The 26,511-nt window shown below is 39.7% G+C and overlaps 1 protein-coding gene across 3 annotated transcripts in view; it reads right to left on the bottom strand.

Moving 5' to 3' along the window:
• SHROOM3 (shroom family member 3) overlaps positions 1 to 26,511 on the bottom strand; it is a 339,127-nt gene that overhangs the window by 72,479 nt on the left and 240,137 nt on the right. For all 3 annotated transcript variants that reach the window (XM_056568789.1, XM_056568790.1, XM_056568791.1), the window contains 2 exons: positions 20,605 to 20,736; positions 7,398 to 10,500 (listed from right to left, as the gene is read on the bottom strand). In XM_056568789.1, coding sequence (XP_056424764.1) covers positions 7,398 to 10,500; positions 20,605 to 20,736 — 3,235 coding nt within the window. The remainder of the gene's footprint in view (positions 1 to 7,397; positions 10,501 to 20,604; positions 20,737 to 26,511) is intronic.

Below are 26,511 nucleotides of genomic sequence, written 5' to 3'. Positions count from 1 at the left end.
TGATTCACCCCTTTTTCCCATTTAAATTTTTTTTTATGTAAACAAAAATAAATAAAAAATTTATGTAAACAAAAATAAACAAACATTTTGCATGCATCTCTGCGTGTGGACATGTCCGAACTATTTAAATGTAATGTTAATGAAACCGCACAGTCAATGCCATAAACGTAAAAAAAAATCCAAAGTCCAAGTCCAGAATTTCTCACTTTTTGGTCACTTTATACAGTCATGGCGGTAAATGTTGGCACCCCTGAAATTTTTCAAGAAAAGGAAGTATTTCTCACAGAAAAGGATTGCAGTAACACATGTTTTGCTATATGCATGTTTATTCCCTTTGTGTGTATTGGAACTAAACCAAAAAGGGAAGAAAAAAAGCAAATTGGACATAATGTTACACACATTCAAAAAAATGGTCTGGATAAAATTATTGGCACCCTTTCAAAATTGTGGAAAAATAAGATTGTTTCAAGCATGTGATGCTCCTTTAAACTTACCTGAGGCAAGTAACAGGTGTGGACAATATAAAAATCACACCTGAAAGTTCACTTAGTCTTTGCATTGTGTGTTTGTGTGTGCCCCACTAAGCATGGGCAACAGAAAGAGGAGAAGAGACCTGTCTGAGGACTTGAGAACCAAAATTGTAGAAAAATATCAACAATCTCAAGGTTACAAGTCCATCTCCAGATATCTAGATTTACCTTTGTCCACAGTGCGCAACATTATAAAGAAGTTTGCAACCCATGGCACTGTAGCTAATCTCCCTAGGCATGGTCGGAAGAGAAAAATTGATGAAAGGTGTCAACGAAGGATAGTCCGAATGGTGGATAAGCAGCCCCAAACCAGTTCCAAAGATATTCAAGCTGTCCTGCAGGCTCAGGGAGCATCAGTGTCAGCGCAAACTATCCGTTTAAAATAAATGAAGACTACATTTTGCCAAAATGAACTTGAGTAAGCCAAAATCCTTCTGGGAAAACATCTTGTGGACAGATGAGACCAAGATAGAGCTTTTTGGTAAAGCACATCATTCTACTGTCTACCAAAAATGGAATGAGGCCTACAAAGAAAAGAACACAGTACCTACAGTGAAATATGGTAGAGGTTCAATGATGTTTTGGGGATGTTTTGCTGCCTCTGGCACTGGGTGCCTTGAATGTGTGCAAGGCATCATGAAATCTGAGGATTACCAACGGATTTTGGGTCGCACTGTACAGCCCAGTGTCAGAAAGCTGAGATCCTGGGTCTTCCAGCAGGACAATGACCCCAAACATACGTCAAAATGCACCCAGAAATGGATGGCAACAAAGCGCTGGAGAGTTCTGAAGTGGCCAGCAATGAGTCCAGATCTAAATCCCATTGAACACCTGTGGAGAGATCTTAAAATTGCTGTTGAAAATAAGAGAGACCTGGAGCAGTTTGCAAAGGAAAAGTGATCCAACATTCCGGCTGAGAGGTGTAAGAATCTCATTGATGGTTATAGGAAGTGACTGATTTCAGTTACTTTTTCCAAAGGGTGTACAACCAAATATTAAGTTAAGGGTGCCAATAATTTTGTCCAGCCCATTTTTGGAGTATGGTATGACATTATGTCCAATTTGCTTTTTTTCCTCCCTTTTTGGTTTAGGTCCAATACACACAAAGGGAATAAACTTGTGTATAGCAAAACATGTGTTACTGCAATCCTTTTCTGTGAGAAATACTTCATTTCTTGAAAAATTTCAGGGGTGCCAACATTTATGGCCATGACTGTATACCAGAAAAAAAGTCTCATCTAAACAAAAATTATACCAGTTATTAGTGTGAACAGTCAGAAAATATATTATTAGTTATATTTACAGCAACTTCCTTAAAGTAATCTTATACCCAACAAAATTTGCTATAAATAAGTAATACTGGAATTATACTAGTGACTGCATTGCAACAATGTTAATACACTGTTAGGCCATGTTCACACACTGTAATTAAAAAAAAAGGCTGTATTTGATTCATAGAAAAAAACTGAAAAAATGGCAGTAATTTATAAATTTTTTTGCATCCTTTTGTTTTCATAATTGGCTGAAAAAACACAAAAAAACTAAAACAAACAAAAAAAAAAACTGTGTGTGAACCCTTACACTGCATCATTATAATTGTAGCAAGAAAATAATGCAGAAACATACAAAAAATTGCATCTCAGTCGCAAATAACATAATTTCCTATTGAATGACAAAAACATTTCTATATCTGCTAATATTAAGAGGACCAATATGAAATATAGAATAATGAGAAGATTTTAAAAAGTTAACGAAAAAAGACAATGTGAAAGGAAAGTTGCACAATAGGGCATACACAGAAGGATGTAGACGGACATACACATTGGAGTCAAGTCATTATAGTGGAATATCAAGAAGATAGGTTTATATATGACTACTACATAACTGTGACTACATTGCAATGGTGTTATAGTGATAGCATTTCTATGGGAAACAAAGTGCATGGAATATAAATGAGTACTAGGCTCTTAATGAATAAAGAAAGACCGGTATATAGAGGATGGGCAGCACTAGTAAAAGAGACTTTTACGTGATGAATTCTTTCCTCCAGAATGCCAGCTATTCAGATATAAAATCTCCAGAGAGACAACAACACAAAGTAAGAGGGAGCTTGTCTCGCTGCTTGGGTCAAAGAGTCAGACAGAGCCATCAGCGACAATACCAAGTACCAAGTTACTGCAGCAAACATCCCGAAAGAATATTTTCTGATAGAATTTTACACACTTTTAATAACCCAATAACTTCTCATTGCAACATGATGGCTACATTATTGTTACTTTCTGTAGAAGATTAAATCTATTGAATGTTCTACCTTATATGGTGAATAGTAAAAAAGATTCTACTAATGTAAACAAAAGATGTTCCCAGGTTAGAGGCACACTCCTAAATGTGTCTTCATGACCTAAAAATCCAGACTTTAAATGATTTGCATAGGAGATAAAATGCAATACAGGTGGCATCCATCCTGTATGTAGGTGATAGATAATGTAAGGATATCTAGATTCTCATATATTTGGCAGGAAACTAAATACAAATAATATGGTGCTATTTGTGAAATTGGCTAGTTTTACAGTTCTATATTAAAGGGGTTATCCACCATAAGGCGATTTTAGTATGTACCTGGCAGACAGTAATGGACAGGCTAAGGAAGGATCTGCTCTTGTCTTGGGGGTAAATGACTATGTCATGAGATTACCATAAAACTGTGGCTAGCTTTTTGTGAACTGGTATTTCCTGTTTAACTTTTCTTTTTTTTACTACAAATCCCACAATTCCATTTTCCTCCTTCCCACACATCAGCCACTCCACCCATTGAAACATATGAGCTGCATCCATTCAAAAGACCTATGGTTTTCAATCAGGGTGCCTACAGCTTTTGCATTAGTTGAAGATTGATCCCTTGCCCACCAAACGATCCCTCCACCCACTGAAGCAGACAGGCTCCCTGTCATCAGCTGACTAGTGAGTCAGGTCTCGGCCGCATTGCAAGCTGGGAAAAATCTGAGACAACAGTCATTTTGTATGCTGTTAAAAATAAATATTGGGGTTAAAATCACATAAGAATTGTGAGAAAACCATCACACACAGGTACAGACACTATATTATGGACTACACTAACTTTACAGCCCCTGTAGCATAGTCAAATAAAAAAAAATCCTGGAATACCCCTTTAATATTATGAAAAAAATTATATATACTAAAAATAGGAGAGCGTACTGAATCAACTATAAAGTGCATACAGTGCATACAATGTCTTTTCTTCACACTTACTTCACTGAGAGGTTTTTTTTTGTCCTAAACCCCTCTCAATCCTGCACACCTTCAAACATCCACCCTGGACACCTCTCACTGGACCGGGCATTCACCTCTTGCTTTTTCTTCTCACTTCGGGAGCTTCCGGAATCTTTTGGAAGAAACCGAAACCCAGGCATTCTTATTCGTGCAAGGTAACAAATTTATTTTGCTAAAACATACAATAAATTAATAAAAGGTACTAGTACAACATTATCCGACGCGTTGCGGGGATTATTCCCCTTCCTCAGGGATACACTCTTCTACATCAGTCACCGTCTTATAGACGTCTTTTTCACTCCAATTCTAACCCGGAAGCAAATTTCTATTGGACAACACCTACACCTGGAATCTTTTCCAGTGTTATATCATATTTGATTTGTATATATATTTTTATGTTTATTTATAATAAACATAAAAACATAAAAAAAAAATATATATAATATACAAATCAAATATTATTTAACACTGGAAGAGATTCCAGGTGTATGTGTTGTCCAATAGGAATTTGCTTCCGGGTTAGAATTGGAGTGAAAAAGATGTATATAAGACGGTTACTGATGTAGAAGAGTGTATCTCTGAGGAAGGGGAATAATCCCCGCAACGCGTCGGATAATGTTGTACTAGTACTTTTATTAATTTATTGTATGTTTTAGCAAAATAAATTTGTTACCTTGTACGAATAAAGAATGCTTGGGTTTCGGTTGCTTCCAAAAGATTCCGGCAGCTCTCGAAGTGAGAAGGAAAAGCGAGAGGTGAACACCCGGTGCAGTGAGTGGTGTCCAGGGTGGATGTTTGAAGGTGTGCAGGACTGAGGGGGGTTTAGAAAAAAAAAAACTCTCAGTGAAGTAAGTGCGAAGAAAAGACTTTGTATGCACTTTATAGTTGATTCAGACCGCTCTCCGATTTTTTGTATATTTTTTTGTTTTTTCATTTACCTATTCGGAGTGGTTTGGAACCAACCGAAGTGGATTGTAGCGGACAAGGATCTTCATGGGATATTGCAATATAGGCAATCAAAGAGTGTGAGTGGTTTGTAAAAGAACCACTCACCAAGTGTACATTTGTTTTCCCGATTATTTATAGTTCAAAGTCCTTAGTTGGTGAAAATTTCCCAAAATGATTTTTTTCTGTATTCTCCAATATATTAATATTACCAACTTTTAAAATGTTAATGATACTTTAATATATCCTTTAAAAATACTTTAAAAATAAAATTTGTATAGAAATATCTAACAATATATGGTGTGAAACTAATATACAATGCATTTGCCAAATCTTCAGACCCTTTTACTTTTTTCACATTTTGTTATGTTGCGGCTTTGTGAAAAAAAGAAAATCAAGTCCCTCCCCCATCATTCTGCGCTCAATACTCCATATTGACAATGTTAAAATAGAAATTTAGAAATATTGCATGGACATATGTATTTAGACCCTTTGCTATGATTCTTGAAATTTAGCTCTGGGACCTCCCATTTTTTCTTGGATTTGATTGGAGTCACCTGTATATATAAAGTGTTACAGCTGGGGAAAGAACTGCCTGTAAAGCTCAGATTGTGAATAGGCACAGATTTGGAAAAAGGTACAAAAAACTTCTGCTACACTGAAAGATCCCAAGAGCACAGTGGCTTCAATAATTCTTAAACAGAAGGTGTTTGGAACAACTAGAACTCTTCCTTGAGCTATCCGACACACCAATCTAATCGGGGAGAAGGAGCCTTGGTAAGGCTGGATTCACATATGTCCGGCATTCGGCATAGGGGAACTCAACCTAGATCTTGATGCAACTGATGCCATAACTGATGACAACGTGCATCAGTTGTCATCAGTTGTATGGCATCCGGTGTCCATTGTTTTCTGGACGCTGGACAGGGGAACGCAGGAAGCTACGTTCCCCTATCCGGTGCCTTCTGGCATGTCCAACCATTTAGCATCAAAATTCTGGATGATTGTGAACTGTAGCATTCAAATCAATGGGATCAGTTCTAGCATCAGTTTCCCTCCGGTGCACGCCATGGACGCCGCACATATGTGAACCCAGCCTAAGGGGGGTGATCAAGAACCAATGGTCTGGCTGATCTCCATAGATCCTGTGTACAGATGGGAGAAACTTCCAGAAGCTGAATCATTACTGCATCACTCCACAATCTAGGCTTTATGGCAGTAAATAACACATGAAAGCCCGTCTGGAGCAACTAAAGGACTGTCAGGAATGTGAAAAACAAGATTCTCTGGTCTGATAAATGCAAGATTGAACTTTTTGGGCTTGATTCTAAGCATCATGTCTGGAGGAAACCAGGCACTGCTCATCACCTGCCCAATACGACCCCTACAGTGAAGCATGGTGGGGGCAGCATCATGCTGTGGAGGTGTTTTTCAGTAGCTTAGACAGGAGAATGATCAGGGTTGAGGGAAAGCTGAATGTACAGAAATATTCTCTCTGAAAACCTGATCCAGAGTGCTCAGGACATAAGACTGGGCCGATGGTTCACCTTTCAACAAGACAATGAATCTAAGCATACAGCCATGACAACCTGGAAACAGCTTAGGGACAACTCTGTAAATGTCCTTGAGTGGCCCAATCAGAGCCCTGACTTGAACATTTCTGAAGAGACCTGAAAATGTCTTCCACCAAAAGTCCCCATTCAACCTGGCAGAGCTTGAGAGAATCTGCAGAGAAGAATGGCAGAAAAGCTCCAAATACAGATGTGTAAACCTTGTCCCAAGAGGACTGGAGGCTGTAATCACTGCTAAAGGTGCTTCAACTAAGCCCTGAGTAAAGGGTCTGAATACTTATGTATTTAGTTTTTCATTTTCAATAAATTAGCATAGATTTCTAACATTCTGCTGTCACTTTGTTATTATGGGTTATTGAGTGCAGAATGATGGCAAAAACTTGATTATTAATTTTCTTTTTTACTAGGCAGCAACATAACAAAATGTGAAAAAAAAGGTGAAAGGGTCCTAAAGCTTTTCAAATGCATTGTATCTATTTCTATGAGATAAAACAAAAATTTTAAAGGACAGTATAGTATATTGGCAGCAAGGGTGCAAACTTTATGCTTAACAATACATGAGTATCATCAACTACATAAACTTGCATCTATATGTTAACCATAACAATATAGGTTTCACATATTGTGAGACCGTTTCACCGATGGTGCTATATTTTCCCAAGGTATCTGTCATAGGTGTAGTAGGGGAATATCACATCCAGGAAAAGCAAAGTAAGGTATAAGAAATCTAGGAGTAACTGGAAATCCTTGCTATAGCATAGTTGCTAAGGAACTTACATTTTTGGACCTGCTGTATTTTTATTTTGTTCTGAAAATAAAACAGGAGCATCTTTGTTTTAAACTGTACTACTACGTCCCTGCCTCTGCATTTTACACTATTTGCCTTTCCATATAAAGCTAGTCTCCCACAATAAATGTATAAGGTGTCTAAAGATCCAATAATATGTGACTGCCTAAAAAAATTACTTAAAAAATTGATATAAAAAGTCTGATGTAGTCCAATGCGCATGATGTAAAGGACCATCTTATAAATATTATACAACGCATAAAGCTCACATACCTGGCTTCTGTTTTCATCAGCAGGAGAGGACCTTGATCTCACATGTAGGGAAGCATTCTGGGCCAAATTTTGAACCAAATCTTCAGCTGATGTTGTTCTATCAGACTTACGATGTTTTGAAAGCTCTAATAATTCCGTTGGTTTCGAAGATGTCACTTCTCTTGGTAGGACATCTTTTAGCTCATTTTTGGATCTACTTTCCATCCAAAGTCGTTGCTGGACAAAAGAACTGGTGCGACCCCTGCTCTCTGGAAAGTCACTTTTCTCCAAGCTTGCAAAGTCAAACAATCCTGTAAGACCAGGGGGAAGAGTTGAGGATACACGTCCTGTTTTAGAAAGATTTGAATCCCTAGTTCGAAATATATTTTGCTCTTGAAGGGAATTCATACTAGATGTAGAGGAGACACTCTGATTGTCCATTAAGCTCCCTGAAAAGTAGGTACTCTGTGACCTTTCTTTTAAGAGTCCAGGTTCTTGGGATGAGGGCCTCCGACCAGTTTTACGCTGTATATAGTCTGCAAGAGCATTTTGCTGAAGTTGCTTAAGCTCTGGTTTGGACAGGTTAACAGTTGAACAGGCTTTGCCATCCCTCTCAAACATTCTACGTCTGTCTGCCACTGATTGTTCCAAGAAGCTGATATTTTGTCCCCTTTTTTGAATGCTTGTATTTGATAACTCATTGTCGGATGCTCCAACCTCATTCATCTTTTCTGGCTCTGAATAGGAACGTTTTTTCTGCTCTGTAGTCAAACGCCTTCTTGCCCCAATTCGAGCTACTTGGTGTGGTGCACCTGTTCCTTCTTGGCTTTGAGATTCTTGATTCTTCAAAAAGTTGTCTGTGGGTGTAATGCTGTGTCTTTCTTTTGGGGCATGTGGGGATGCAGGGGACTTACTGTACACAACGGCTGAAGAAGGTCTCTTCACACTTCTCTCTTGCTTCTTGTATTGTGGTGGGCTAATTTCTAAATCTTTCCTCCTATAAGATGTTGCTTCTAGGACTTTGGACTGTGCATCTTTGATACTGTTCCTGTAAGCCCTGTTAAAACCGAGAGTGTCCTGTGAAGCAATCTGCCAGTGGTCTTCTTTATTTGGCATTGTTTGAGACTCCACTGTTCTTTTATCACTGTCTGGCAAGGCTTGCAAAACACACTGCTCGTTATTAGTCTCCTGAATTTTGTCTGCTTGACTCTCTAGTGTTGTTTTCTGAGCATCCCCTAATTTTGCACTGTGGAAACTTACGGCTCTTTTCAACTGCTGAGTCCCAGTAACCTTATCATTAACTTGGGAACTTGAAGATCTACGGGAGTCTACTCCGGGGACATGATCCTGTGAATGAAACTTACTCTTTATGTCTTCATTGCTGTTCACAGATGCTCTGTTGCTTGTTCCTCTTAGATTTTGTGCAGATTGCTGGCCATATACACTTCCAAACGAAGCCTGAGGTTTTTGGGTTTCATGTTCTCGTTGTTCAATTTTGCTAATTTTTTCTAAAACTGAAGCTCGTTGTTTAACATCTGTCCGACCATGTATTAAGTTATTGCCACTTTCGTTGCTACTTGAATGTAGTCTTCTTCTTGTATAATCAAATGAATTCTTTTGAGAAGGAGATGAAGGTTCATTGCATTGGTGGGGGCTGGTATGGGACATTACTGAGCAGTCAACATCTTCAAGGTGCTTTGTAAAACTTCTGCTTTCTAATTTACTTTTATAGGGAGACATAAGTGGAGAATGTCTTTCATCCAGTTGACTATCCAATGAAGATCCTGTACTGTATAAGAGTCCATATTCTTTATCTTTGTTTGTATCAGTGCTGTTATTTGTTCTGCATGAGTCGATACTTGTAGCAGCACAGAACACCTCTGACTTATTTTGGCTGTCGCTCCACTGGTTCTGGAAGGCAGGGCCAGAATGTCTCCTTTTTTCAGTATTACTAAGCTCCTGTGCATTTTTTCTACAATCAGTTTTCAGTAGGTGATCACTTTTAATGGATGATTGATTTAATCTTGAAGGTGACATTTTATTTTCGATGCTTTGTGGAGAACCAGTCTGATGTTCAGGACTAACTGAAAAATGGAGTTTGTACTGAGCAACATCTTCAACTTTTTTATCAATTCTGTTGGACTGGTCTGTTGACAAAGTAGAACTGTTGTGGACGTTTTGATTAGTTTTTACATTGCTTTCCGAATGTGAATAAGAAATTCCTTTACCGCCAGAGGATGCCCCTTCTTTGGCTAGTGCTGGGTAAAGTCTTCCATTATTAGTCTTAAGTGGTTGTGGGGCATGTGCAAAATGTGGTTCAGGAGAAGGAACAGGATATATTCCTGTAGGAAGCATAGGTTGTCCAGGCTGAGGAATATGTGAATACGTTTGCTTAGGTTTCATTAAAGGGCTACACTCTGGACTCTTTTCCATCACTGTATGTAATTGTCCTTCCCCATACATTGGCTTTTGCTGTTGACTTGTGCTGCAAGCCATAGTTAATCCTGGTCCTTTGGAATGTGTTCGAAAAGACTTATGCTGGTCCATGCTAGACCAAGAACTTGGTCGTTCATGATGTTTTGTTACTGCATAGCTGTCTCTCCGAGCAGGTGGCATAGGAGGGCCCTTTTCAGTTATATCCCCCTCAGACAAAAATCTGTTGTGGTCAAACCTACCAACTGGACCACCACTGTTCTTAGAGCACCCACTTGAAAATCTGGCTCGCTGTTTGACAAGTGAAGAATTGACCTCATACTCTTCTGACACTCCACGTTGAGAATCATAGACTGTCTTTATATACCTTATATCTGCATGCTTTATTCCATCTTGCAAGTTTCCTCGAGAAAGCATACTTTCCATAGAGTAAGATCTCTCCTTGCAGAACATAATGGGATGGTATTCTGGAATACTGGAATTGGTGGAGAACGAACTGTATGCAGAGTCTCTTTTGGTGTGCAGATGACTAAGCTGATCTATGGAGTTGGTAGACTTGGCTGGAGAAAGATGACAAGGATATGCAGATGAAGTGTGCTCCAGGCTTTCCATGCTACCCCTTGAGCTGTAGTGGTCAGGGCTCCGTCTTAAGTACCCATGTTCGTAGTTGGAGAGATCACTTGCAGATGAACTAAAGGAAAAAAGAACACAGAGAAAAATCTTAGTGTTTGCAAGAAACATTCAAATGAGCTTATAAATAAACTTGCAGATGAAATGTTTAGGTTATGGGAGGAGTGGAAGAGATCCCATATTTGGACCTTGCTCAGTTCGCTGCCAGCTGTCATTCCTGCATATTACAAGTAATTGTTTATGGCTGCTGTGCTCATTCTTCTATTCTTGCTGCGCTGTCAGCATTACACAGATAAGCACATGCATAGTCACAATCTTTCACATTTCATAAAGAACCTGTTTATTGGTGACGCTCAAACTGATCAGAAACTTTATAAAACTACAACAGGACAGTGAAAACATTAAAGACTTCAAGTAAAAAATACACCGTATGTGTATGTTTAACTACTTCTCTTTTTATGGAGTTGAAAGTTTTCCCTGGCAATCTTCCTGGAAACTAGAAGCATTAGAGACATTTGTTTGCTATGAGAAATCTAAACAGGCAAGACGGAAAGGCAAGAAGAAGAAAAAACAGTCAGGCATTCAGAGATGACTGTTAAAATGCCAGACACGGCTCTAAAAGTGGGGGGTTAACCTTCTTCATGATAGGTGAGATGAAAAATTTGTGGGATGAGACAACATTTCATCATTTTAAAAATAGTTTTGACTCCACTTTGCTGCTCCAACTAATTTGAAAATAATGTCCCCCATGTAAACATACAATAAAAGGTTAAACTAGTCCTGTATCGCATGCCGATAAATATTTTACCAGGTAGCTGAATTCAAAGGGAATCTATGATAAGAAATATACTAATTTAAGTCAAAGTGCTGTTTTCTATGTCACTATGTATAAAAAACAATATATGTTAAAATGTTCTAGTTTCCAGTTTTTCAACACAAGGAAATAAAAGTGCCTGGCTGAGGCAGGGTCACTACAGCAGCCAGTGATTGTTTGGTGGAGCGGGCACTTTATTGTGTCAAGTGGCAACCAGGAAGGGCAAAGCGGTGGGCCAGGTTGCATCAGAATAGCAGCAGAGGCAGGTGATCTGCAGGAGAGTAGAGTCCCCCCCCCCCCATTTCCCCCCCGCCCCATTCTGGCCACAGTAAACAAAAAAAAAGAATTACATTTTTTTTCTAGACAACCCTTTAGGGTAGGGTCACACTAAACGTATGCACAGCGTATTTTACATTGCGCAAAATCCACTACACATGATGCGTATTCTCCCTGGCAGCAGCCCTGTGTTTGCAGTGAGGTTTGGTGGGCCTGCAGGTCACATTGATTTGACGCATTGACCCCGCCTCTAAACATCACTGCACACACAGGGCTGCTGTGGGTAGCCCTGTGTATTTGATCATACAAGAATATGCAGCATATTTCCCACTGTACAGCGGATTTTGCGGAGTGTGTTACCCTACCCTTAAAAAGTATATTTACATGGCAGATTTGTGGCAGAAAACTTGCTTTTATTATATGCGTATAAAGTGTTTTATGCAGCATGGACTTCTGCAAACTCTGTTCGGTATGAGTCCTTTGCTGACAATTCTGCAATGACTCTGCTGGAATTACAGTATTGACAATAGGTGGCATAGGTGACGGGTACACATCAGCTCCAAATTTAGCAGCTCAGGCAGGGTGGCTACCCTATATTAATGTAAAAAAAAAAAAAAAACAACTGAATATTAAATATATACTATCAGAAAATAACATAATTTCCACCAGTTCCTCCAACCACAGTACCACTATGCTGATGGAACCATCACCAGTGGGAGCCGGTGGTGACTGAGAACCAACATCACACTACAACGACCAGTAATGAATATAACAAAAACCTCAGCTGTCTAGATGTGCTGACAGGTCACTGTAAAAGTCTACAGGGCTGCCATTATTTAGTCCCTTACATGTTAGGCTAGGGCTACATAACAACTTTGGACACAACAAAAATAACACAGCCGAAGATCACTTGTTTTGCCCCATGCACGTTGCTGCAATTGTGACCAAATGTAGGTGATGCACAAGATGTATTTCTGGCAACAGGTCACAGTTGCAAATAGAACTTACATTACATTAGCTGCATTGCAATGGAATACAGAGATATATTTGTGTTCTGAACAGTAATAGTGCCCCATTAGTGGCACAAACAGTAACAGAGTGGCCCTGATTGTGTCCCACATAGTAATAGTACCCCCTTAGTGCCCCTTCACAGTAATGTTGCTCTTTTGCTTCCCTTAAACAGTAATAGAGACCTCCATACAGTGATCGTGCCTGCTGTCTTAGTGCCATCCACAATACCAGTGTAATACAATAGATTAAAAGTACCTTTTAGTGTCACTGACCCCACATAGTAATAATGCTCTCTATGAAAGCCCCAACACATTAGTGGGCACCAAGCATTCTACGGTGCATGACAGGGTCAGACAGCATGACACCACAGGGAGGGCATCAAACAGGGATGGAAAAAAACTTGGTACTCAACATAGGTTTAGAAGTGGAATCCTGTATGTCAACAGGAAGAGCCGCAGCCTACAAGAAGGATGAACAAAAGGGGGGGGGGGGGGGGAGAACGTGACAGGACAAGCACAATTAGAATAACATTACACAGAAAGGCTGACAGAGTAGGATGTCTTGTGGTTCTACACCCCAAAGGCCAGCTCTGATATCCATATATACTACATGTATGATATGGGCATATAGCATATTTTGCACATCGTATAAAGAAAATCAGGCAAATTAATAAGTTTTCAGGTACCAATTGTAAACCCTTTTTGTTATAGGTTTGATAGATCTGCCAAACAAAGTATACAACTTCTTCCTTTTTTGCTGTTTATGTTTCTTTCTGACTTAGGGGCAGAAGGTGTCTTTCTACATAATGTTTATTGTTTGACATTTGATTATTGTCATCTTCTAGAACCATATTGTGAAAAACCTTTCCACGGTAAAACCATACAGTGTTTTTAGTGGAACCTAAACATAGAAAAGTAAAAGTCTTTGTTTTATAAAGAACCCACTTTTGTCAAAAAGCAAAAAAAAAAAAAAAATGAATCAAAATGCCCATTGTGAACCTGGCCTTGTACCACTCAGTGGACAAACAACATGACTTGTTTTCTCATACAGTAGTGTTACATTGGTAGAAACATGTTTCTAACCTCTGCACCACAAGGAGCATTATGACCCTATAGTGTACAGTCCTATGTAGCGGCAGTGCAGTGGCAAATGGCTGCCTTGAAAAACACAATTTTAATTACAGAATCCTGCAGCTATTCGCCACTACATGTGGTCAGGGTATCATAAACTTACAGGATGTTTCCAAAGTTTAATTCCTCATCTATGAATACTAAAATAAAACATGATTTAGGAGCACAAAGTATCATTGTCACATTCACTCGGCACACTTACTCTTTGTTCTTGAATGTCAAGCAATAAACTGTCCATTTAAGGTCTCATCTAATGTATGTGTCCAGAAAGCACAGTGTATGGTGTTGGCAATTGAGCACAATGAAGCCAACTGCAGAACGTCAGAAGATGCTTAGACATCACAAAATCACTGAAGCCGATATACATAGTAGAAAGAGCTGAATAGCAGGCCATTCTCTGGGATGATGGTTCTTTGTGCCTTGTGCTGAGGTCTTCTGTTACGACTTGTTAGTTTGGCTTGCATGGGTCCTGGTACTGACTACAACTACTCCTAGCAGGTCTTTCTCCAAGTCAGCCTCCAAAACAGCATGTGCTATGAATTCATGAGCAGTAACAGACGTTTGGAAATCCCAGGCTGAACTCCTCACCCTTCGAGGATTGAAAATGATGTAACATCTCTGGTATGGCTCATTCATTGCACTGTCTTCTGGGTAGTACTTGCTCACTCATTCGTACATTTTTGCATAATTTCTATTTTGATTGTACTATCTGCTATTGTTTCTTGGTGGCCCACAATTAATCCATTTTGAGCACTATTCCTAAACAGGGCAATGAAACTGGAAGATATCAAAGGACCCCCCACCCATGTCCAAATACATGCACACACACCTTTACACTTTTTACTGTAGGCCACATATTCAATATTTATATTTGGCTTGCCTATAAAATCTAAAATAAAGTGTATACTAAAGTTTAACAGTATCTAGTATCAGTAAATGTAAAGCTTTCCATTGTTTGCACAGCCCTTTGTTAGCGTTGTGCTATTATGGCCAGATGGCATACTGTATAATGCACTGTGGTAGGAATTCTACAGTTAATATTTTTCTACAGCATGCAGAACTGATAAAATCCATTCATTATATTATTAAGATTAACAAGCTATAAACATTAAAAAATATCCAAAAAGGTAAAACCATTAGAAGGTTATTCCCATCATGCAAAGTGATGCCACATTAATAGGATATGTCCATCAGTCATCATTTATTGATCCAAGTGGGTGCAACTGTCAAGGACCCCCTTCCTTTATGAGCCATATTACTGTTTCCTGCATAGCCAGTGACCGTAAGGATTGCTGTGCAGGGAACTGTAGTATGGTCCCATTCCCTTGCACAGATGGCATCCAGGTATTCTGATGTACAGGAAAAAGCCCTAAAATTGTCCATTGTGTAGTGTTCTAGTACAATGGTCCAGATACTATCCTAAGAAAGTTGCAATGTGAAGTGCAGTGGAATCTGTTGGCGCTATATAAATACAATGATTATTATTATGTTGTACAATGCATAAATGTGTATGAGATACTGGAGAATTATTTCAAATGCATACACTGAGGTCTTACATAATGTAAAATGTTCTGCCTCTCCAGTCTAAGCATTGAAAGTGTGATCTCTGAAACTTACAGTTTGTGAAGAGATAGCAGTAACCTCAATCTTAGTTGAATTGGCTGACACTGACTCGATCCAAAAGACACTTTGTAAATTGTGATCAAGTTTATTCCAAACTGTGCAGATCATACACTGATGAACAAACAGATAGGTCAAAAGATCCTGCTGTGAGAAGCTAACAGGCAACATGTGGATGAGATGAAAGATGAAGCAAAAAGACAAGAGTGAAGGGAGGGGAGGAGTCAAAACTGGAACAGAATGAAGGGGAGAGAGAAGGGACACACAGGATAAAAAGGCAAACCATACATGGGTAACATGACACTCCCCATCGAAATCTATAATTTCTAATAACAACGATTAACTTTAGTTAAGTCCATGTATAATAGATTTTTCTTCTTCTGGAACATCTCTCTCCACATCAGGTCGGTGTGAGGGGTTTATCTTCCTGTTTAGGTAGAAGCAGTACCAGCTCGTTTATGGGTCTAACGTAGTGTCTTGCAGAACCTTATTTCATCACTTTAACTTCTACTTTCCGCACCTTGCCATCATTACATGAAATAGTCCTTGTAATAAGACCCATAGGCCAATTGTTACGATGAGCATCCCTTTCTTTCAGGAGAACAATGTCCCCAGCTTGCAGGTCGGGTTTGCTGACTTGCCATTTTCTTCGACTTTGAAGATTGAAAAGGTACTCCATCTTCCAACGGCTCCAAAATGCATTAGCAAGATGTTGGACCCATTTCCATTGGTATTTGTAAACATTTTGACAATCAAAGTCCCGAGGAGGAATAGTGGCTACTCTGATCTTTTGAGTTAGAAGAGTGGCTGGAGTTGGCAATACTGGAGACTCTGTGTCTGAGGAGACCGGAACAAGTGGTCTAACATTATTTATTGCTGACACCTCTGCAAGGAAGGTGACCAAGACTATATGTGTGAGCTGGGAATATTTGTAGTCCAGCAGCATAGAGTCCAGGATTTTCGTAGAAATCCCAATCATGCGTTCCACTCGATTGCCGACATACAAATGGTGCTGTCTTGTTTAATTTTGTATGTATTCTGGAACAATTTTGCTGTTTGTGTAAAAGTCAAAGGAGTCAATATGAGTCAAAAGTCTATTTCATGCTTTATAAGCTCAACAGTTTCAACAGCTAACACAGAGTTCAAGCCTTGGGATAGTATGTGCAGGTTTTGGAGTTAGCTTGGCCTTGCCCATGACGAATCCTACGTCTATTTCACAGTCGTGGTGTTCAACTCGGAGATAGGCTACAGCAGCTATGGCTTCCATGGATGCATCAGGGAAGACATGGATCTCTAGTCTGGTGGCATTCTTTGAGGATGCAAGAGTGTAAGATCGGGGTATCTTAAACTGTTCCAACGCCTGGAGAGACTGCTTCCAGGATTCCCACCATTGTTGTTTCTCTTTGGGTAAAGGGGTATCCCTGTCAGTGTTCTCTGAAGTAAGTTGTCTGAGTAATATCTTGCCCTGTAAAGTAAATGGTGTTATAAATCCCAAGGGAGCGTAGATACTGTTTACCACGGACAGTACTCTGCATTCTGTGAAGGGCTTCTCACAGACTGACATTTGAAATGTGAAAACGTCTTGTTTACTATCCCACAGCAACCCAAGGCTGCGTTGAGTAAGGGTAAGGTCAGACCCTAGTTGGAATTCCTCAGCACTGATGGCATGATCATCAGAATGAAATGCTGTCATAACTTCATTGCTGTTGGAGATGATTTTGTGTAGTTGGAGGTTGGCACTAGTGAGCATGTTCTGAGTTCTGGTGAGAAAGTCAATGGCTTTTTCCTCCGTAGGTAGAAACTTGAGACCGTCGTCTACGTAGAAGTTCCTTTCCACAAACTGACGTGCATCAGACCCGAACTCTTGTTCACCTTCTTGGGCTGTTTTCCTCAGTCCATAAATGGCAACATCAGGGGAGGGACTATTGCCAAAAACATGTACTTTCATCTGATAGTCTATAACCTTTTCATTGACATCATTATTTCGGTACCATCAGAACCTGAGGAAGTTTCTGCTGTCTTCACGGACAATGAAACAATGAAACATTTGTTGGATGTCGGCCATAATAGCAATTGATTCTTGTCTAAAGCGGAGTAAGACTCCTAGGAGGTTGTTGTTCAGGTTAGGCCCAGTGAGAAGATTGTCATTGAGAGAAACGCCTTCATAAGGAGCACTTGAGTCGAAGACCACCCTTATCTGGTCAGGCTTGCGAGGATGGTAGACACCAAAACACAGTAAGTACCAGTGTTCCTCTCTTTGTGTAAGAGGGGGTGCAGGCTCGGCATGATCTCTCTCAAATACCTTTTGCGTAAAGTCGACAAAATGCTTCTTCATCTCCGGTTTCCGGTTCAGGTTGCACTCTAAAGAGATAAACTGGGAATCTGCATATTGTCTATTGTTAGGAATCCTCTTCCTTGGGGTGTGAAATGATAGCAGTGCCACCCAGCTGTTGGAATCATCTTAGTAGAACTCTTTGCTCATGGTTCTCAAGAATTCCTTGTCTTCCATCATGGCTGCTAACTCATTGTCTCATTGTGGTCCCTTCAAACACTGTTCAGACACAAGCTACCAATGTTGTCATCCCGGAAGACAAATGCTTTCCTATCCTCTAGTATGATGCGCTCTTGCATACCTTTGTCACACAGCTTTTCTTTCACACTGTAAATGATGTTGATGTGGGAAACAGGTAATGCGACCATTTGGCAGAACGTGTGTTTTAAAGGAAGAAACTGAGAACGGTTTCCTGACGTTGCTAAGGCAGACATTGCCTATAATGACCCAACCTAGATGCAGACGCTGGGCATAAGGTGCATCATGTGGGCCGTTGATTTGCTGGCGAACCTTGTGCACTCTTAGAATGTCTCTCCCAAGTAACAGCAGGATATCAGCATTTTCATCAAAGGCTGGCATTTGGTTAGCTATGTCCTTCAATTGTGAATGGTGCAGGGCAGCTTCAGGAGTGGGGATCTCATCCTTGTTAGTTGGGATCTGATTACACTCGATGATGGTGGGCAAGGGTATTTCTATGTTTCTATTGAGAGGAGCAACTATGAGGCCACTGGCTCTCCTACCTAAGACTTCTGTAATACCTGCACAAGTATCCTGGGAATAAGGTAGAGCATCTTTTCGGGACACAAGGATGTCCTGGTTAATTCTTTGCGGGCCATCTGGATGCTGGTTGTCTGTGGGGGCCACTGCCTACCTAATGTGGGGGGACTATGCTGCCTGCCTAATGTGGTGAACTTATGCTGCTTACCTAATGTGGGGGAACTACTGCTTACCTAATGTGGGGGAACTGCAGCCTACCTAATGTGGGGGAACTGCTGCCTACCTAATGTGGGGAACAAATGATGCCTACCTAATGTGTGGGACTTATGCTGCCTACCTAATGTGGGGGACATATGCAGCCTACCTAATGTGAGGACTTATAATGCCTACCTAATGTGGGCGAACTGCTTGTTACTTTTTGTGAAATAATTAATGTAGCCCGGCCTCACCCAGCCTCTACCTCTAGCGGCCCCCATATAATTTGAGTTTGAGACCCCCTGATCCATACTAAACAACTAATTTATTAGGTTTGGATGTTTTATTTGGATTTCAATATACTGGATGAGATGGCTTGGAGTGCAGTATGAGAAATTTAATCTACCTATTCAGTAAAGAAATTACAGATATGTTGTTTGCAGCTATAGCCTTATGTGTGTGTCACATATGCTTAGCACATTACAGTGTAGTAAAGGAGTATAATTATAAGATCTTAATTGCTAAACATAATTATAATGATTATAGAGCTTTCTTTCCAAGAAGCAATAAAGGTTGTTTTAAGTAGTCAACCCAAGCACTCCCAAAAATCACTTAGGAAAATTGCTAATTTTACTTCAACTGACATTACACATGGTAATTCTCTAAGAAAAACATATATATCTTTCCATAAAGCCATGTATTGTGCTTAGTACTGCCGCTAAAACCTGTTCCCTTCAATATAACAGAATTGCAATATCAATACAGCCCATGGACAGAGTGTTGCTGCTTTAAAACAAAAGATAATGGGGAGCATTCAACATTGTAGGTGTTGTTGCAGAATTTTTTACACCTTTTTTTTTTTTTGCAGGTAATGTGTATCAGCACCAAATTTATGAAATGGTGCAGGGCATTTGATAAATTTTGTGCAGGTACACATTGCTGAAATTTCCCTCTACCCACACACGCAACAAAAGGCTAAAAGTCTGGGCTGATGAATTTTTGTGATTTTTTTGGTGGTGTTTGGCAAAAATGTTCAACTTTTTTAGTCGCAGATGATAAATTAATTACCACTACAAAAAAATAACCTGGTCCATACACGTTTGGAAAAAGTGAAAGTAAAAAAGTCTGAGACGCTACCCAACCCCAACTCTGCGACAAATATACAGCTCTAAAGACAGTAAAAAGTTGCCCCTCATACAGTAACCCCCCGACCTACGATGGCCCGACATATGATAAAATCGACATACGATGGCCTCTAAGAGGCCATCGCATGTCGATGTCAGCATCGACATACGATGCTTTTATATGTCGGGGCCATCGCATTAACTGCTATCCGACAGCGCAAAATGCTTAAGCTGCTGTCGGATAGCAGTGTAATGTGTCCCAGCAGGTTCACTTACCTATCCCCGCTGCTCCGGGTCCACTTCGCGATCCTCCGGTGTCTTCCACATCTTCTCCAGGGTCCGGGCCTTGCTTTCTGGCGTCGTTATTACGTCACTACGCACGCCACGCCGGCGCAGCAGCGTAATAACGTCACCTGAAAGCGAGGCCCGGACCCTGCAGAAGATGCGCAAGACACCGGAGGATCACGAAGAAGACACCGGAGCAGCGGGACAGCATCGGGAGCCCCTGGAACAGCAGCAGGAGCGGTGAGGACCTGGTGCGGAGCGGCGGGGACAGGTGAGTACAGCTTCCTATACTTTACATTGCACGGATCCCTCAACATACGATGGATTCGACAAACGATGGGTCGTTTGGAACGAATTACCATCCTATGTTGAGGGACCACTGTATTTGCACAGAAAAGACAGAATTCTTCACAAGATTGCACAATTGCTTTAAAAAAAATATATGAAAGAATGACCTAAACAGCTATGGAAGGGATTGGGAGCAATTTCTGTACTATTGCTAGTAAGGACTAATATAAATACTTGTATTCACATAGACTACTTCCTTCATATTTCCAAAACAAAATAACTGATGTAAGAAAACAATCTATTTTCAGTAATAAAGTAACACACTGGTTTTCTATTGAACAGTGACCTAGAAGATCTTGAGCACTTTTCTCACCTTGAGTGGTAAGCCTGGTGCCATGGAGATCCTATCGTCCCCTGAGATATTTGCATCATGCTGGGATTCGGTTGGTTCTCCAGTAACTTGGATGAGTGCCAGGAATGGGGACGAGGAATAGACACGCTTTGCCTATGCAGACATTAAAAATACACAGAGGAAATTAGAAATGCTGCCCAATGCTTTCAGAAGATTTATGTGTTTTCATTGAATGTTTGCTGTAAAATTATGTAAAAAACTTGGCCGTGTTATCCACTGTAACCACATGTGTTAGTTTTCCAGAGAAAACATAAAACCAACAACCTGCCCAGTTGCTATATTGTCACTTAGGGTAGGGTCACACACAGAGTATACGCAGCATATATAATGAAATACACTGCTCAACAAGAAAATATGCTGCAAATTTTGCTATGAGCAGACACACATGACTGCCCCACTGCAGCCCTGTGTGTGCAGTAACTGCACACACAGGGCTGCAGCGGTAAAAGCCCTGTGTGTCTGCTCATAGCAAATTGTGTAGCACATTTCCCACTGTGCAGCGGGTTTCTTGCAGCGTGAAATATGCTCTGTATGTGCTAAGTGTGAACCTATCTTTAAACGCATACTGTATTCCAGACCTTATTTAAACTTTTCTTTATCAAGGTCATGTTCCCCACAGGTCATGTTTGGCTGTCCGGGCATGCTGAGACTTGTAGTTTTGCAACAGCTGGAGGCACACTGGTTGGGAAACACTGCTCTACCCTCTTATGTGGCATATATACATATAGGGGGAGATTTGTTAAAACCTGTGGAAAGGCAAAGAGACCGAATTGCCCATAGCAACCAATCAGATTGCTTCTTACATTCTTAACAAGGGCCCTGAAAAAATGAAAGAAGCGATCTGATAGGTTGCTATGGGCAACTGGGCAACTTTACCTCTCCCCAGGTTTTGATAAATCTTTTCCATATTTCTGTAGGTGAGCACACCTTTTTTTCTACCCCAATCTGACCATATTTATATATAAAAATAAGTTCCTTGACAATCTTATTAAATGAATGAACAACAACTTTATAACAAAATACAATAAAGCCAATTTCAAGAAATACTCTGGCAAAACTTGTAGGCTGGGTTCACCTTATGGCATTTTCAAGAGGAATTCTGCTTTAAAATTCCAGTAGGAAATTCCAGTGCAGCAGAGTTTGATTTTACTGGGATTCTGCTGCACTGTTCACATGGCAAAAATTCCACGCCAGAAACATCTGCTATCGAAATTCAGATTTCGGCGTCCGCAGAAAAAATAGTCAAGCCTATTCTTTCTGCGGAGTCCACACAGAAATGTAGTCTATGTTCTGCCGATGCTCTGCTGTCTGTGGAATGTCTGCACAGAAATTTTCCTTGTGGACATTCCACCATGTAAACATGGCCTTAGGATATGTTCATACTGAGGAATTGACGAAGAATTAACTTCTGTAATTCTATGACAGTATTCTGCTCCATTTCTGCCTTGAATGAAAGTTCCATCGACTTAAATGGTTTTCCGCCATTCTGTTCTCATTGAGAAATTTCCGCAGATGAAATTCCAAAACAGAATCATATTCTGCCAGAAGATTAAACATTAGAGATAATACCAACTATTTTACTATAAGTTTTCTGCCTATAAAAATGTTGTAAAATTTGGTAACTTTAGTTATTTCCATTTCATTAACTCCTTAAGGACTAGGTGGTTACCTTTAAGAAATCATAATCCTTTAAATATTGCACCTAAAAATCCATATGATGGCTTATTTTTTGCGCCACCAATTCTACTTTGTAATGTCATCAGTCATTTTACCCCAAAATCTACGGCAAAACGCCATTTTGTAACTTTTGGGGGCTTCTGTTTCTATGCAGTAAATTTTTCGGTAAAAATGACACATTACTCTTATGATTAAAATGATACCCTACTTATATAGGTTTGATTTTGTCATACTAATGAAAAAAATCATAACTACATGCAGGAAAATTTATACGTTTAAAATTGTCATCTTCTGACCCCTATAACTTTTTTATTTTACTGTGTATGGGGCGGTATGAGGGCTAATTTTTTTGCGCCGTGATCTGAAGTTTTTAGCGGTACCCTTTTTGTATTGATCGGACTTGTTGATCACGTTTTATTCATTTTTTCATGATATAAAAAGTGACCAAAAATACACTATTTTGGACTTTGGAATTTTTTTGCGCATACGCCATTGACCGTGCGGTTTAATTAATGATATATTTTTATAACTCGGACATTTCCGTACACAGTGATACCACATATGTTAATTTTTATTTACACTGTATATTTTTTTAATGGGAAAAGGGGGGGTGATTCAAACTTTTATTAGGGGAGGTGTTAAATGATCTTTTGAAACAAGAGATCGCAGACGGCACTCACGGAAAAAGCAAGAAGTTTTATTCGGGATCGCTGGTCCACGCAACAACAACGACAGGTAAGTCGACCGGTTTCGCGCTACGCAGAGCGCTTACACGTGATCTCTGACATCAATTAACCCTTCCCCCTTAAATACATACACCAGGTAATACAAAAATAGAAAACTAGACATTACAAGGTTAAAAGCACAAATATGGTGTGTGGTATAGAGAGACTAGCATTAGTATTTACTAACTAGCTATAACAGCGCCTAAAACTGTGTAACACTAACGGAGGTAATGCATAGTATTTAAAACGCTAGGTGTGAACATAGATCCTATGCTAACAACATGCACCTGCACTATGGAAATACATTAAAATCCTCCCGTAGGTTTAATCCTAGTGGTCCTATGGCGTCTGTAAGTATAATCATTTCAGATTCTTTTTGTAACAATAATTTATGTCTATCTCCACCAAATTTTAAGGGTGCAACTGTTTTTAATCCTAGGAATTTTAAATCTTCAATTTTGTTATTGTGTTTATATTTCATATGTTCTATTACTTTTGGGCAGCCTTTTCCAGTAGTGAGTGAACGAAAGTGTTCCCTAATTCTTTTATGCAGTGGTCTTATGGTCTTCCCAATATAGTATAACCCGCATGTACAAACTAATGCATAAACGATATAGGTAGATTTACATGTCACAAAATCATGGATATCAATATTCTGTGACCCTAAATGTATGCTTTTCATTTGTATCATGTGAGAACATAAATTGCACTGTCCACATTTAAAACATCCTTGTGGTTTTGATTTTTCTATCCAATTTTTGGACGTATCATCTTGTAATCTACCTCGTACAATATGATCTCTAATATTCTTAGTTCTGCGAAAAGAAATTAATGGTTTATTCAACTGTGTTTTACTTAAGATGTCATCCTGCTGGAGAATATGCCAATTTTTATATATCGCTGACCTAATTTTATTTTCCATAGGGCTGTACATGAAGGAAAACGTAAAATTTTTTGTTTGATTTTCTATGTTTAATTTAGCATGATCATTATCATGCTTTTTATGCAACAATATAGCTAGTTAGTAAATACTAATGCTAGTCTCTCTATACCACACACCATATTTGTGCTTTTAACCTTGTAATGTCTAGTTTTCTATTTTTGTATTACCTGGTGTATGTATTTAAGGGGGAAGGGTTAATTGATGTCAGAGGTCACGTGTAAGCGCTCTGCGTAGCGCGAAACCGGTCGACTTACCTGTTGTTGTTGTTGCGTGGACCAGCGATCCCGAATAAAACTTCTTGCTGTTTCCGTGAGTGACGTCTGCGATCTCTTCTTTCAAGTTCTCTACGCTTATGCTTATGGCGGACTGAGCACCGGATTTGTGGCATTTGGACCTGAAGGTGCAGTGATCCAGTATACTCCGGCAGAATCGTGAGTGCGGCAGTGCCGACATTTCTCCTTCTCCATGTGTTAAATGATCTTTATTCACTTTTTTTTCACTTTTTTTTGCAGTGTTATAGCTCCCATAGGGACCTATAACACTGCACACACTGATCTTTTACATTGATCACTGGTTTCTCATAGGAAACCAGTGATCGATGATTCTGCCGCTTGACTGCTCATGCCTGGACTTCAGGCACTGAGCAGTCATTCGGCGATCAGACACCAGGAGGCAAGGTAGGAGACCCTCCTCGTGTGCTACAGCTGTTCGGGACGCCGCGATTTCGCCGCGGCGATCCTGAACAGCTCCCTGAGCTAACCAGCATGGTTTCACTTTCACTTTAGACACGGCGTTCAACTTTATAAGCCGCGTCTAAAGGGTTAATTGCGCGCGGCACCGCGATCACTGCTGCACGCTATTAACCACGGGTCCCGGCCGTTGTTTTTAACGGCCGGGTCGAATCGCTATGACGCGGGGCCACGTCGTGGCCCTGCGTTATAGAAAGGGAAAGGACTCAGGTCCTTAACAGATTAAAAATTATCTACACCATACACTGGGTCTGGGCTGCTATTGCATTTACTAAAATTTAGTATTAGTATGTAGACGTAAATGTAAGCATCAGTTATATGAAAAATAAATAAATAATCATAGGCCACACCCAGATTTTGCACTTAGTTGGGTGCATATTTACTCCACACAATTGTAGAAATGTTGTTGATTTCTGGTTGGTTGGCATAATACATGCAGCCTTTAGTGATTCAACTACACAAGCCACAAATATGTAACCCACAGAGGTGAAAAAAGAATATTCAAATTTTACCAACTTTTTTTTTACTGATCTCCTTTCTTGGGGTCTACATGTCCAAGTTGTTTTAACTGTACAATAGAGGGTGCTACAAAGTGTATGTAGGCTAATCTGCTTTTATTTCAGTATCCCAACCCAAGTGGTGTATACATTGAGAGTGCACAAAGACATTCCTTCCTATGTGAGGGAGTTTTGGGCAGCAGTGCCATGGTTTATTTTAATAGCCGTGCTCTGCTCACATCTAAGCTTATGCATGTAGAGCACTGAAAAGAAGAGGTACAATCTACAGAAGACAGTGAGAATCTGCATTTGGTAAGAGGGTCTTTGTATTCTTCACTGATGGCAGGATAAGAACCCCAAAGCCACGTCCCCCTCCACTCCATTGGTGTTTGTGCTTGCAGAAATCCTTTTTTGTCACTGGTTTGTAAAACTTAAACCACACATTAAATAGTATTAGTCTATGACACAGACTGCCATTGTTCCAGTTCATGCCTATGTACAGAAGCAAGCCTGCTCCTCCACAGAACATATCCTATTGCGGGTTATCTGCACTAATATCTGCCCCTACCACAAAGCCTGATATTAATCTTTGCTGTGGTAAAGAGAAATTAGCTACGTCCTTAAGCTTTATCCCCATTAAAAGAAGACAAAAGCAGACCAATGCATTACAAACAAGCACAAGCAAGTTTACTCAATTTTATTTTACATACAATGGTACAGCAATCTTAGTGCTTGTAATCTCCAAAGAGGCATAAAAGCTGTGTGGCTCCTTCACTCTGGTGGCACTAGTTACTTTATAGTCACAAAAATACAATAAAACAAGCATAAAACATTATTCAGCCTTTTTATATTTGACCTCTTACCATCGCACCCAGTTCTGGCCTTTATGATGTGGGTTTTATGTTTTTTATCCCAACCTTCTGAAAGTTATAACTTGTATTATATATTTACATATATATATATATTTACATATATATATATATATATATATATATATATATATATATATATATATACAGTACAGACCAAAAGTTTGGACACACCTTCTCATTCAGAGTTTTCTTTATTTTTATGACTATGAAAATTGTAGATTCACACTGAAGGCATCAAAACTATGAATTAACACATCTGGAATTATATAGATAACAAAAAAGTGTGAAAATATGTAATATTCTAGGTTCTAGCCACCTTTTGCTTTGATTACTGCTTTGCACACTCTTGGCATTCTCTTGATGAGCTTCAAGAGGTAGTCACCTGAAATGGTCTTCCAACAGTCT

Source organism: Hyla sarda, chromosome 1 (genome assembly GCF_029499605.1).
Source record: "Hyla sarda isolate aHylSar1 chromosome 1, aHylSar1.hap1, whole genome shotgun sequence".
NCBI classification, from domain to species: domain Eukaryota; kingdom Metazoa; phylum Chordata; class Amphibia; order Anura; family Hylidae; genus Hyla; species Hyla sarda.
This window is presented reverse-complemented; position numbering and strand designations above follow the sequence as displayed.